Raw genomic sequence first — 13,728 nt, 5'->3', positions numbered from 1 at the left:
ACTTTTTTTTTTCAAGAAATGCTCATAATTTTTCATCTGATCTAGTCGTTTTGCATTTTCTTTGCAATTGATTACACATCTGCGAAGGGGTACAAGCTTGCTAGACTGATTCTCTGATCTTACAGTTCCCCAAAGTCTATAAATTGCAACGTCTCATCTTAAGTGAGGTCAGGGAACCAGACTACAAGAACATGGTTGGTTTTCTGAGATGTTCCTTCATCTCCAAGCTCAAAACGTGAAACAAGCTAGCTAAACATTTTTTTCTATAGCACACTAATCCTGTACATCCATTTATTTCTGAAAATTGCAGCAAAAGCATATGTTGCATTCCCTTTAACTATAACGATTATAAGTGAGTATTGTACATTAGCAGATAAGCGGTGATTTACAAAACCAAAATGGCACAACTTACACAGCTACAAAATCTAAGAGACTCTACTCAGCAGACTGTAGAGGTATTAGCCTATCAGTTCAGTTTGTAGCCTCAAACAACTACAGTTCTTAACAAGGATGGGTATACAACGTATAGCCTACAATGAACGTGTACAGAAGCTAAAAGGAGTCAGCATCTTCTCAAAGGAAAGGGATATGTTTTTACCCTGAAGATTTTTTTTCCAGGAAATTCATAATACATGTACATGTATGTCAGATTCAGTGAATGTAGTATTTTAATAATACATGTACCTACAGTTGAAGTTCTTTCTACTTCAATAAAAGTAAATCATTTTCAAATTGTTGTATTAATTTTTTTTCAAAGGGTGCCAAAAATGTCAACCCCATCCCATATTTTGCCCAGTGTTTTGGACACAAGATGCACGTAGACCAGTATGAAAAGCTGTGCATGTTTGGAGTAACATGTGCTAGCGATTGATGGATACAGCAGCAAGGTTGTGGGCTGGAGAAGCATGCCGGTAAAAAACAACCTTCTGATATATGATAATGTGTACAGGTGAGTTACATGATACTGATATTTCAAAAGCAATAATTGTTGTATTATTATTATTGTGGTTTATTGAAACACTGCTTATAGCAGCCCACAGGCTGAATTACAAGAGAGTTGACATAAAAGATATCCACTGAAAAATAGATGAGGTAAAAATCACAAAGGTTAAAAACACCAAAACTACAAATTACATTTTATAAGTAAGCCTATACACTACAAGTATTTTTGGGAAAATACATCAATTTATTGTGTATTCCCCTTAAATGAGACCTGTGTTAACTGTGTCCTTTTTAATCATGTTTACTCCTGAAAAATCATCTCTTGTGTTATACTTTGAATATTCATGTTATTACCCATATACATTCCTGCGTGTGTCTTTCCACACTTCTGCAGACAATTTGTGCGCAGCGGAGGATATTAATAATTTAGTACCAGTGGGATAAATCCTGGGGGGGGGGGGGGTGGGGATCATCATCATCCCCCACTTTTGTCGTACAAAAATGCAGAGTTTGATGTATTTTTCGAACATCCCAACAACACAAGTGGGGAAACAAAACTTTAAAAATGCGCTGTTTTGATGCGAGTGCGAGTACATGTATGTACGTTTGAAAATATTTTTTATATTCCAGTACATCTACCGGTATCCTGATGAGCGCCCCCCTCAACCCCCCCCTCCCCCCGTGTTCAAAATGTAGATTGCTTTAGACTCATATTCTGCACCAGTTACATAGGCCACATTGATAGCCACAGACCACAGAGTCCGATTAGCATCAATTCTAATAATTGCCACCCCAAATTATCATCTTCCTAAAATATATTCCGTATGGCAACAATACTTCCCGGTACCGGTAGCTCCTGCAACAATTCAGCTCAATTGTGATTGATGAACTCTGGCTACATGCGTGATTTGGTTATACTCATCAAGGAGAATATTTGGTCTAAAGTATAGTTCCAATGCACACTTTTTGACATACAGTGTAAACAACATGTTTCAATTTTTTACTAGGCCTGCTGTACTGGAGTATGGAATGTGGGATCAAGTTCGTGTAGACCATGGGACCGAGTTCTTTTTGACCTTATATATGCAAGAGAAGAACAACGACTTGCGAGTTAATTGTAGCCGACAGCCGTACATCCAAACAAAATCTACAAGAGTAAGCACATTTTCATCGTTTGGGTCAGTTGTGTGTCTGTGGTTTTTTTTGTGGTGTAAATTGAAGATCGTCACAGATTGATGACGAGGAACAATAGAAAACCCTCGATTTGCACCACAAACAAACATGTGATGTGTTGTGGAATTACACAAATCAAACAATAATAAGTAACCCCAATTAAAGAACACTGCTGTCAAAACATGTTTTGAATAAAGTAATGTTAATGAAAAAGAGCATTCAAGATTGGGATATAAAAGTATTCCGATAACGTGTGAAAAGCAACATTTGTTCATTGGTGCTGTATGTTTAAATGTGACACAAAACGTAAATGTACATCACACATTGAATGAAAATGGCAGGAAATGTGTGTACATGTATGTACCTTGTGGTGTCCAATGTCAACTTCTGTAAACAATATTGTCTCACCTCGAGAAAGACATTGTTTAGGGATTATCTTTAAATCATTCTGAAGTAACTGTTTATCCTACTTTTTTTCCATTCTTAAGTAGCATTTATGGTATCAGGGGGTCAGTATCAACACTTAAGTTATAAACTGACATTTGACTTTGGCCCTTGACCCCTATCCGACCTACAGCATCTTAAGAATGGCCATTTCAAAACTACCTACCAGTGGACAATCGTTTTGTACTTTCGAACCCTTTGTGCAGAAATTGTTAATTAAAGTCAACCTACATGCATGACATGTAGCTACTGGTTTCAAAGGTTCTTCCCCCCCATGCTTGACAGGTTGGGATCTTTAACAAAGCATAGTTTATTAATATACAGATACAAGTAAACATTGTATTGGTTGTGTTATTTGCAGAATCATAAGATTGAGCGCATGTGGCCGGAAGTCAATCAGAGAGTAAACTATCCCATCAAAGGCGCCCCAGTGGAGTTAACCGACGCAGAAAAGTTGGACATCGATGATTCCCTGGTGAAGTTTTGTGTGTCCACCCTCTGCCTACAACTATGTGAAGTTGGTGTGGACAGGGAAGTAACCTCTTGGAATGCTCATCGTATACCAGGTTTGCAAATTACATAGTGGCTTTTTGTTACACGTTCAGTTTCTACCTTTCTATTTCAGTAATGGATTGCTTTCAGTATTAAAATGAACCTTGATCAAAACAATTAACAGACATATTACCCAACGTGCACTATTGGTACTCCATCCCTAGTGAATTGGGGGGGGGGGGGGTTATGGTCAGTTACAGTTGATACAGAAATATTATTGATGTAGGGAGAAAAGTTCGCCATCACAGTTGTATACGTCCAAAAGTTTGGCAAGGTGATTTGCACATTTTCATGCAACACTTCGATTTGCATAGTGCGCAAAGGCAATTGTAACAATTTTTCTTCTGTAGGCTTCGAGCAATGGGAGAACACCCACATATAATTGTCTCTGAAACTTCTCTCGTACAATGTATTTGTAGTGTGCATGGCGCCTGTATATATTATCACTGTGGGAGGGTTATCTCATAGAAACTTCCCAGTGAGTATTATTCTGTTATATAATCGTTTTATGAGAGAAATTGTGGTATTTCGTGATTGTGGGACAGACAGGATTCGTTGCATTTTATGTACTAGAGAGTGCCAATGTCAATTAAAAAGGAAGGAAGGAGGAACGGTCCTGTAATTAAAGCGGACAAGTTCTTTCAAACAAAAATATAGCCTTGGTCAATGCTCTCGTCGTTATTCGTTCCGTACGCGGTCAATCGTCGGCACATATCCTCACGCACTTTGCACATGCATGTAAAAATACAGCGCAAACAGCGACCTCATGCGGCCACTCTTTTTTATGCAAATCAGTTGAGGACGATCTCGAGCCTTGGTTCAATCGTCCATGTGAGGTTTTGGGGGTGGTGCTCATTATGTTAATAGCCTTAGCTGACCTTAAATGTCGTTTTCTTATTGGTCGATCGTTGCGTGGAAACTTGCATAGTGAAACGTGGCACCGTACATAATGCATACAGGTACAATGTACACGTTGTGTGTCTCTGCACACGGCACCAATGCACACAAATTGTGGTTCCTGTCACGTCCGCAAAAGGCGAATAGTTGCAAATAATTTGATGACGTCCGGATTTACCAAGGTGTGATTGGAAACTCCACATATTAGCCCCGCCTACATTTCTCTGTATTCGCATACGAGGTCGTGCGCTAGAAATCCAGCACAAAATAAAGAAAAACATAAGCTTTTGCCGACGATTGAACCAAGGCTCGAGATCATCCTCAACTGATTTGCTTAAAAAAATAGTGGCCGCATGAGGTCGCTGTTCGCGCTGTAATTTTACATGCAAGTGCATAGCGGGTGAGGATATACGTGTATGCCGCGCCGGCGATTGACCGCGTACGGGACGAATAACGACGAGAGCATTGACCAAGGCTAACAAAAATATAACTTAACTATTATATGACGACTGTGATCTCCTGAAATGAAATAAATGTATTCCTACAACACTTTAAGTATGCACAACAGAGCAATAACAGTCAATATAATGTGTGTCAAGATTCAACGCATTGCTGGATGGCTGTGTACATTATAAGCTACACACTATAGTACAATGCAACAAAACATTTCTCATATCTCAAGGTCACAAAAGCAACACAATTTCTCTTACAAAACGATTATGTAAGCGAGCAATACTCACTGGGAAGTTTATAAGAGTTCACCCTCCCACAGTGATATACCTCAGGAGCCACGCTCCCTTCAAAAACAAGAGAATATTTAGAGACAATTATATGTTGGTCTTCTCTGTTCGAAGCCCACAGGAGACAATTTTTTACAAGTTGCCTTTATGCAAGAAGCACAAAGGTCTCACTATGCAAATCAAAGTGTTTTATGAAAACATGCCAATTACTTGCCAAAGTTTTGGACTACAACTCCCTACATTGATATATAATTTTTTTTGCGCGCTAATTTTCCAAAACATTGTTCTATTGGTCATGCAGTTTTATTCTTTTTGCAGGGTTGGGTTTGGTAGGGTGATGCTTTATTATTGGCTATTTGTTGCTGTGTCATGTTCATGCACAGGTGGTATTACATTTGGTCATTTAAAAAAAAGAAACCAGTGGTCGGCATCTTCCAATTATCCTATAAAGTATTCAGTCTGTACAATGTATATGCTGCCAGATGTTTCATAATACTATTAAAAATAATAATGTCTGTTCTATTACTTTTGGTAGAGGCATAGCCAATCGACTGGCACAGCATTGCATGACAGCACATGTCACAGAAGAGCATTTCCCACCCGCACATGTAACAGCAGACTGGTATTCCAGAGACCTGGGTTCAACCCTCACATCCTGCGCTAACTTTGGACAGGACCCATTCTCAACGGAAGAGGAAATGAATGGCTGCCAGTTGGAAGTGCAAAGAGAACTCCCTGACCTGCACCATTTGATCGACCGAGCGGTAAATCAAGACTTCACAAACCCTGCAGGATGCTGTATTGAAATTAATAGACATCACTCGAAGACATGTAGCGTGATATAAAGGCAACTCCTATAAAAGCAAACGAATGTCTTGGAAGTGAAATAACCCTGCACAAACATCCACACTCATTGGCAGGGTCACAATGTGAAATCTGATCTCCTTAGAATTACTTCATTTGTTTGTTTATCTACATGTACAATTTTTTACCCTGTTTGTTACCCAAGACTATAAATTGTTGAACACTACCAGTATTTATAAAAAATGGTTGCAGAGTTGCAAATTTCATGAGTAAGAGAGTCAAGTAGAAATTGCTGCTTGACAATGTCACACATGTGCTCGAAACAAATGTCGTTGCAGGAAATATCAAAAGCGCTGAGCTTACGCGTGGGAGCATGTTGTGCTGTCTCTTTTGAATGTACATGTACAGTAAATTGCAAATCTGATCGGAATGCATATACGTACATGGGGGGGGGGGGACCCTGCATACATGTATGCCGTGCAAACAGGAGGGAGGGGGGTATTAAAAAAATTGTCATTTCGTGCGTACATTCTTTATGGATGGCCCCAATGGGCAGAATGAATGAAAGAAAGATAACGGGCTGTTTCTGCAATTTGGGCAGTTCACAATGCAGTGCGCCATCAACAGTTTGCCATGGAGAGTTCAATTTTCCTAGAGCATAATTGTGGAAGATGGTCAACAAATTCACGGCGCGGCACATCTTAAATAGTTGGTTTTTCCAGTATATGTTTGCCCCCTTTTTTTCTTGCTTCATCAATCTGGTGCTTTTGGGTAAGGCAGCAGAACGCTATGCCCCAATCTATAACAAATTGCCTCAAGCTGACACACATTCAAATTGGGACATGTTTTGTTGACTGTAAACTTGAAAAATGGACTCTCCCTGGGCAAACTCTTCAAGGTGCACTATTGTGAATCCCCCCAATTGACGAAACAATGACCCCTCCAATGACTGGGGACTTTTTTTGTCTTTGCTTTGTTTATAATTGAGATTCTGCAATAGGCCATCTTCATATTTATAAATAAAATAAGAAGCTGTTCCAACCAAAAATAACCTGGATGACGTGACTGCAATGGTTGTACACTAAAAGACATTCCTGCACACAGTGTAACAACCGATGATGTATAACGAACAGAATCAACCGATAATGTCGCCCAAATTGACCGATACTGTGTCACCAAATTGTAATGTAATAAAAAATTGACTGATGAGTAACATATAACCCCGTCAGCAAAGTTGTAGCAAGGTAATTTTTAATGGGGGGGGGGGTAAAAATATCTAAAACGGGCACTCACACATCCGTCAAAAATACACGGGGATTTTTTGTTCTCCAGACATCTGGCCTTTGTGAATAAACTGTGGGGGAGGGGGATCGGGAGTGCGTTCAGACTGTATGATCATACACTCTATCGTAAAACAGAGGGCATTTCGCAGTGTGGCACTTTCTAAATTAAAAAAAAGACATTTGTTTCAGCCACTGCTTGCAAAAATGACACTTGTTTTAGGGGGAAAAGTGCAAATGCTTCACTCGTTGAACCCAAAAATTCTCTTGGTATATGTGATTATATGTGAAACTTATGGGGAGGAGTTTAAAAGTCTTGTGAAGAAAAAGGCGTGTGATTGGACAAGGGCAGCGGTTGCAAAATATCGGAGAGGGGGGGGGGATACCCCCTTACCCCTCACTAGCTACGCCTATGGTCATTGACTTGTTACATTAATGTAGCAAAATTGAAAGTGGGGTACATTTACTGCAGTCTCAGTCCATTTGTGATATGTTATCGGTTATAGTGATACACTATATATTGGTTACTACATCATCAGTTGTAACACACTGTTTAACATGTTTAAACGAAAAGCACACACTGAGTTTCATGTTTTGTGAACATCTGTAATAAGCTTTATTCTATTCTACTTTTAACAAAATAACTTTGATATTGAACTTACAAAACGAAAACTGTGTTGACAGTGAAATGAACATTTGATAAATTATTCAAAGATCAAATCTTAATTTTCACTTTAATGCCAAGCTAGCTGTCTTGAAATACTGAGTTTTATTTATTTCTTTAAGTCAACTTGTAGTTTTCAAAGGCAATACATCCTAAAAACGGTTATATATTTGGAAAAGTTAAGGAACATTCTATTAAAAGTCATAAACATACATGTACATGTACTCTGACTGAAATCAATTGCGAGTTGGTCTTGGAAAGTGGCACACTTTGCACCAGTTCAAGCAAAAATAGCAGTGATGCTGTTTAAACCTCTCAGCCGTAGTCATTCAGAAAACATTCACCTTTAAAACACCGTCACCTTGACCTTTGACCCCTAAACCACTCCGAACTTGCCTCGCCCAAAGTCAACCCCCCTATGGAAGTTACAAACACAAATTTCATTTCTGACTCGTTATTCACTGGAAACCACTAACCATGGTGACTTTAAACGTTTTACCCCCAAACCAATCCCAACTTGCATGCTTTCAAGGGAAACCCCCTTACCCAAGTTACAACCCCCGTTGACATTTGTAACTCAGTTTATATCAGAAAATGAGCTGCCTGGACAAATTATTATGACAATATATTATTTGAACAAGGAGAACATTATGCTTCTATAACTAATAGTGCAACCTAGCTAGCTACATCCTTAGAACACTCATATTGTCCCTTCACTTCAGTTTGGTTTTACCCCATGCGTCATCTTTGCATATGACAGCATTTCTGGAAGGATTTATCGAATTTTTAAGAAGCACATGCACTATACGTACTTCTCTAGCAAACCTCACATTTGTTACACTTTTCTTTGAAATGCTCATTGTTTTAGCATTGCCATTGAATACGTTAAAATGGGGAAACGTACACAAAAACATCCATTCGTGAAGAAATGAAGGGACAATGTACTATTGCTAATTAAACAACAGAAACAAAGAGACTAGTTTCATTTGACTATAGAACTTATTTGGTTTAAACCTAATGATACATTGTTAATCTTCCCTATAAGAAGTATTTTGTCTACGGTGCTTTTCTTTTTAAGCAGATTGATACTGTTTCAAAATACAAAATCACACACGGATGGAGTCTGGATCTGGTGAGAGTAATATAATTGGGCACTCCACACTTTGATGGGCCAATGACATAGGTTTATGGATGTTGCGCATAATGGGTAACACTGAAATGAGCTAGTGTTTTCTTTATTTTTCTCCTATACATGAAACTTGCTAAGTTGAAAGTGATGAGAATAAGAAAATACAAGAGATGATATCTGTATTTGAGAAAAAAAACCAGGTATTTTTTATGTTATACAAGTGTAAGTAATATGGTCAGACACACTGCAAGGAAAAGTGTGCTTAGGACAATAAAATTCAGTTTAGGCACTATCATTTGACATTATCAACATTAACCCATTTAAATTGGTGGCAGGCAAAAATATAACAGGTTTTACACTTGCTGAAAAGTTATGATTTAATCAGAGTTACTTATGAACAGGGACAGACACTTTGTGACAAGTGTCCAGTCTGTTCATAGTTCTAAATCATCTAACAAGTCTTCATATTGACTCTGAGTTTTCAATGTTTTGACTGATGTCATTCCTGCAGGGTACATCTTCTGAAATCAGACATTAGGGATCATTAAATGTTTTGCTTACTCTGGGACTTTATCTACAATGTCTATCCGTGTTACATACGTACCACTTTTAAAAACAATATCCACTGTACCAGGTACTTAAAAAAACAAAAACACAAAAAACAGTTATTCGTTGCAGGTGTGGATATTTGTTCAAAGCATGCAATGTTTCGACAAAAATTGAGAAAGACACCAAGATCCTATTTTTATTATTAAAACTAAAAAGGTCTTCTCAAATGTCATACTTTGGCCCCATAAGTGTTGAATTTCCAATTTATCAGCATTCAGACTCCAACTGGCCTGAAACATAGTGTTGAAAACTTGCCAAGCACACAATCATATGGTACAGTAGGCCTCCCATGCAAACTACAAAACCCATTAAATTCCTGCAACCAATAATTTGTTTTAAACAATTGCCTTAAAAAGTTATTCCTCAAGTGTTGGCAGTTATATATAGAGACAGCTAACTCCATGCTCTCCCCTGGCAATGCCTTACAAAAAGATTTTTGTCTGTGAATATGGGTTTTGTAGTTATTTAATGGGTTTTGTACTTTGTCTGAGATGCTTGCTTTATTAAGATTAGGGCATCCCCTTTTAAAGGGAATATACAAAATTTGCTTTTGCTTTAACTTTCTGCAAGTAATTGATTTGGGGTTAGTTTTCTTCCTGAATTAATTTTTTTCACAGATTTACTTCAAGTTTTGTGTTCAGAGATGCTAGAAAAACAAAGAAAAACAATAATTTTCATTTAGTCTGGTTCCCTAACCCCACTATAATGAAACAGGACAATTTAGAGATGTCGAAAATTTCAATTTCAAGGAACCAGTCTAGATGACTTGTACCCATACATAGGTGTGTAAGCATATGTGTGTAACTGGTCGACCAGTGTTGGAAATAAATACAAAAATTACACTTTTCTGAAAAATATCAACACACCAGGTGTCATGGCTTTACTGGATGTTTTAGATTGTAATTTGCTTGACAATAAACAGTCCAGTAAGGTATTTCATATTATCTTGCTATTTTGTATGTTTGCAAATGTTGTATATTCCCTTTAATTCTATGGTTCTCATGAGTTTGGTTTATCTGGGTTGCCCCCCCCCCCCAAAAAAAAAGAAGGGTTATAAAAAGGACATGTTAAATGCAGAAAAGGGTGAATAAAATGACTGTTTAACATTTTTTAATAACAATTTTGGAATATTATAAGAATGTGTGGTTCTGATAACTCTTTGGCAACTTCCAGTGTGATAAATAAAATGAACAAACTTTAGATCTTTGGTAACCTCAAATACATGCAGCTTAGTGACTGTTTCAGCGTCGTCGTTCAATTGTAGGCAGTATTTGAAAAAGGCCAGCCAACCAGCATTGGAATTGATACTGAAAGACAACTTTTCGGCAAAAAATACTGCACACTAAGTACCAATCTTTTACTGGACGCTTTAAACTGCCATTCACAGTCCAGTACGGTTTTTCATAATAATTTGGTAGTTTTCTGTTTTCACTGAATTGTTTATTACTTTACTTGTAACTTCACAAGATGAATTCACATTGCCCCTGATAGAGCATGCAGCACTCATTCCCAAGGGTGCAATAGGGTGGTGAGGACCAATCAACATCTTACAAATGTAAAATGTAGTATCCTGACACCGCTTTGTGGTTGTGCACAAAATGTAATGAGAGTCATTAACAATCTCAAAGTATTTCATTACAATTATGGCAAAGTTTCTCGGTCCAAGGTTCATGTATAACCTATTTGCAAGAACTGACCTTTAATGAGATGATATATTTAAAGAGTGACAAGAGGCATATGGTTGCAATAATCTTTTGTCTTAAATTGGGAGCTAAAAACTTGGTTGGTTAGAAATTAGAACCATAGAAATGAAAAGGGATGCCCTTTAATACAGGTATGCAAACTAGTCTACTTACTCAACATGATACATGTAACTGAGTAACAATTCTAACAGTTAGTATCAAATTGTTACTCAGTTACATGTATCATGTTGGCAATAACTTTCAGAACGTCATCCAGCCCTGTCACCAACAAGCTGTCATGCTCCCCAGTGTCCCCTCGGCACTTAGGGCAGTGGTTGCTGTTGGCATACTACTGGGTCAGGCAGGACTGGCAGGCTAGAAGAGTTTTGCAGCAAGCTGCGAACATCGGCTTCTTCATTGGCCCTGTGCAAAAAAAATGTTATACAAATTATTCAAACACTTAATAACACGAATCCCACACAACAAGCAAGTGAAGAGGGTACAGGATGATGTCTAATAACTATTCATGTGTGCCAAAAAAAAAGGATCTCACATGACATCTATCTTATGGAAAGGACCATCCAAAAAAACATCCAACACCCGTGTTCGAATTTTAAAAGACACACAGGCATGCGACATTAATTAACTGAAATAACTTGGGGTTTGGGAAGGGAGGCTTCAAAATCATGCCACGGAGGCACAATGAACTACATGGGATTACTGTCAATGAACTACATGTAGTTACTGTATTTATGTTTCCACTGTCAAGGTCAGGTTCCAGCCAGCCTGCTAGCATACTGACAATTTAATTACTCATGAATACCTGGGAGGGGGGGTATCTTGCATGAACTGGTCAAAAGCAAGTGATTTAAAAAAGTCAAGGACAATAAAACGAGGTGCATTTTGTGCTTGTAACAGTATGGCCAGGTGTAAATGCACAATGAGGACATATGTCAATAAAGGAAGACATGAAATTATAATTTTTCTTTCAATGTACACTATTTGGCCCATGAAGTATGGGGCCAGGCTTATTAAAAGTAATTGTTATGTAGTGTAACGAAATGTAATCGGCGCTCCATACTTTTTATATGTTTCGGTTGCCCGCCATAGCTTGTGCGCTATTTTTTTAGAATGGGGTATATAAGGCAGCGTTCGCGCGCATTCTGGCCAGACTGTTTTGGCGCGCCGTAGAGTGGCAGACTAAGAAAAGCATCGTGGGGACAGACAGAGTGTTGTGTCGGGCAGTGACCGCAAATCTTACCGTGAGTGTTGAGCTGCTGTATTGTTAATGTTACACACTCCTTTTCTTTTATAAGTAGTGGTGCAATTGTGGAATTGATCCTTGGGTTTACTTGATTAATTGAAGCTTAATACTCGTTCGATTGAAGACAGCATATTTGGGTTTATTATTGTCACCTCTGTGCAGGAATTCTCCATTTGCTTTCGTAGACATACTTGGCAGATCTTTGTGAAGCACTTTTATTGTTGACTATCGATAAGAAAGTCTCTTTCCCTTAGAGAAATCCGTTCCCTTAAGGAAACCAATTCCCTTTAAGAAACTTATTTTCCCTTACGGAAACCCTTTCCCTAAAGTAAATCCATTCCCTTAAAAAACCTCCTTTCCCTTACGGAAACCCCTTCCCTTAAGTAAACCCTTTCCCTTGGGAGCCCATTTCCTAACGTATCGGGATCGACAACTGCCTCGCGGAAGACGAAGGATCGAGCTCATCAGGAGGATCGGCATCTGCCTTCGGGAGACCTCGGAGGGTCGTCTGGAGCCTAGGAAACCCCCTTTCTTGAGAAACTCCATTTCCCTTAAGGGAATCCCTTCCCTTAAGGAAACCCCCTTTCTTGAGGAACCCATTTCTAAGGTATCCGGAATGACAACTGCCTCGCGGGAGACGAAGGGTCGAGCTCATCAGGAGGATCGGCATCTGCCTTCGGGAGACCTCGGAGGGTCGTCTGGAGCCTAGGAACCCCCTTCCTTGAGAAACTCCCTTTCCCTTTAGGAAATCCTTTCCCTTAAGGAAACCCTTCCCCTTAAGGAAACCCCCATCTTTTTAAGTACTTGCCTTTTGCTGAGGCATTTTTAGTAAAGGAATTGCAGTTGTTGCATGGCTGAATAAAGAGACTTCTTAAAGCTTTAGCTTGTGGTTCTGGGTCCCACTTATTGTCTGGTTGGGTAGATGTATCGTTCGAACAATATAAGGGAAAATTAGTTACGTGCGGCGACAGATTATCGCCCTAGGACCATCTGGACTGCCGCTTGTCTGGAGGGTTCTCGAGACCGTCACTTCTCGAGAAAATCGAGATCCGCCACATTGGTGTCAGAAGCGGGATAAGGCGTAACAAATTATTCTCATTGGTTTCCTTTAACCAACCCTACGATAGATTTACTTTCCACATAAGGAAGACTGAACTTAAAATATGGATGTTAAGGACGTTGGGCTATTGGAGGAGGAAATAGCTATCCTTCGAATCGAGGCAGGCAGAGGGGAGACCATGTTGAGGGACGCACTTGAGGACAAGAAGATTCTCGAAAAGGAGCTCATCAGCATGCGATCTTTACTAGAGGAAAGAGGAAGAAAACAGAGTCCCGAAGGGATGACAGGGATGGACACCCCAGAGTTGTTTTTCGATACACCAAGCCCTGCAGTCTCCAGCACCTTCAGGACAACTCCTGGGACGGGGTTACGGACTCCTGCCAACACAGTTGTGTCGACAACAGGAAAGGAGAAAGAGGTTGCAGCCAAAACAGTTCAACCAGCAAAGGAGAAGGATGAGGGCAAGTCGCCACCCCTGGATAAGGAAA

At 39.2% G+C, this 13,728-nt stretch overlaps 1 protein-coding gene across 1 annotated transcript; it reads left to right on the top strand.

Moving 5' to 3' along the window:
* Window positions 1–770: 770 nt before the first annotated feature.
* LOC119733706 lies at window positions 771–12,889 on the top strand. The gene is made up of 4 exons (XM_038207091.1): window positions 771–949; window positions 1,950–2,097; window positions 2,921–3,125; window positions 12,585–12,889. Exons 1-4 carry the CDS (start codon window positions 906–908, stop codon window positions 12,887–12,889), a joined length of 702 nt encoding a protein of 233 aa, XP_038063019.1. The 5' UTR covers window positions 771–905.
* The last annotated feature ends 839 nt before the right edge of the window (window positions 12,890–13,728 follow it).

Source organism: Patiria miniata, unplaced genomic scaffold (genome assembly GCF_015706575.1).
Source record: "Patiria miniata isolate m_02_andy unplaced genomic scaffold, ASM1570657v1 HiC_scaffold_26, whole genome shotgun sequence".
NCBI lineage: Eukaryota > Metazoa > Echinodermata > Asteroidea > Valvatida > Asterinidae > Patiria > Patiria miniata.
The sequence above is the reverse complement of the archived record's forward strand: the minus strand, read 5'-3'. Positions and strand labels throughout refer to the sequence as shown.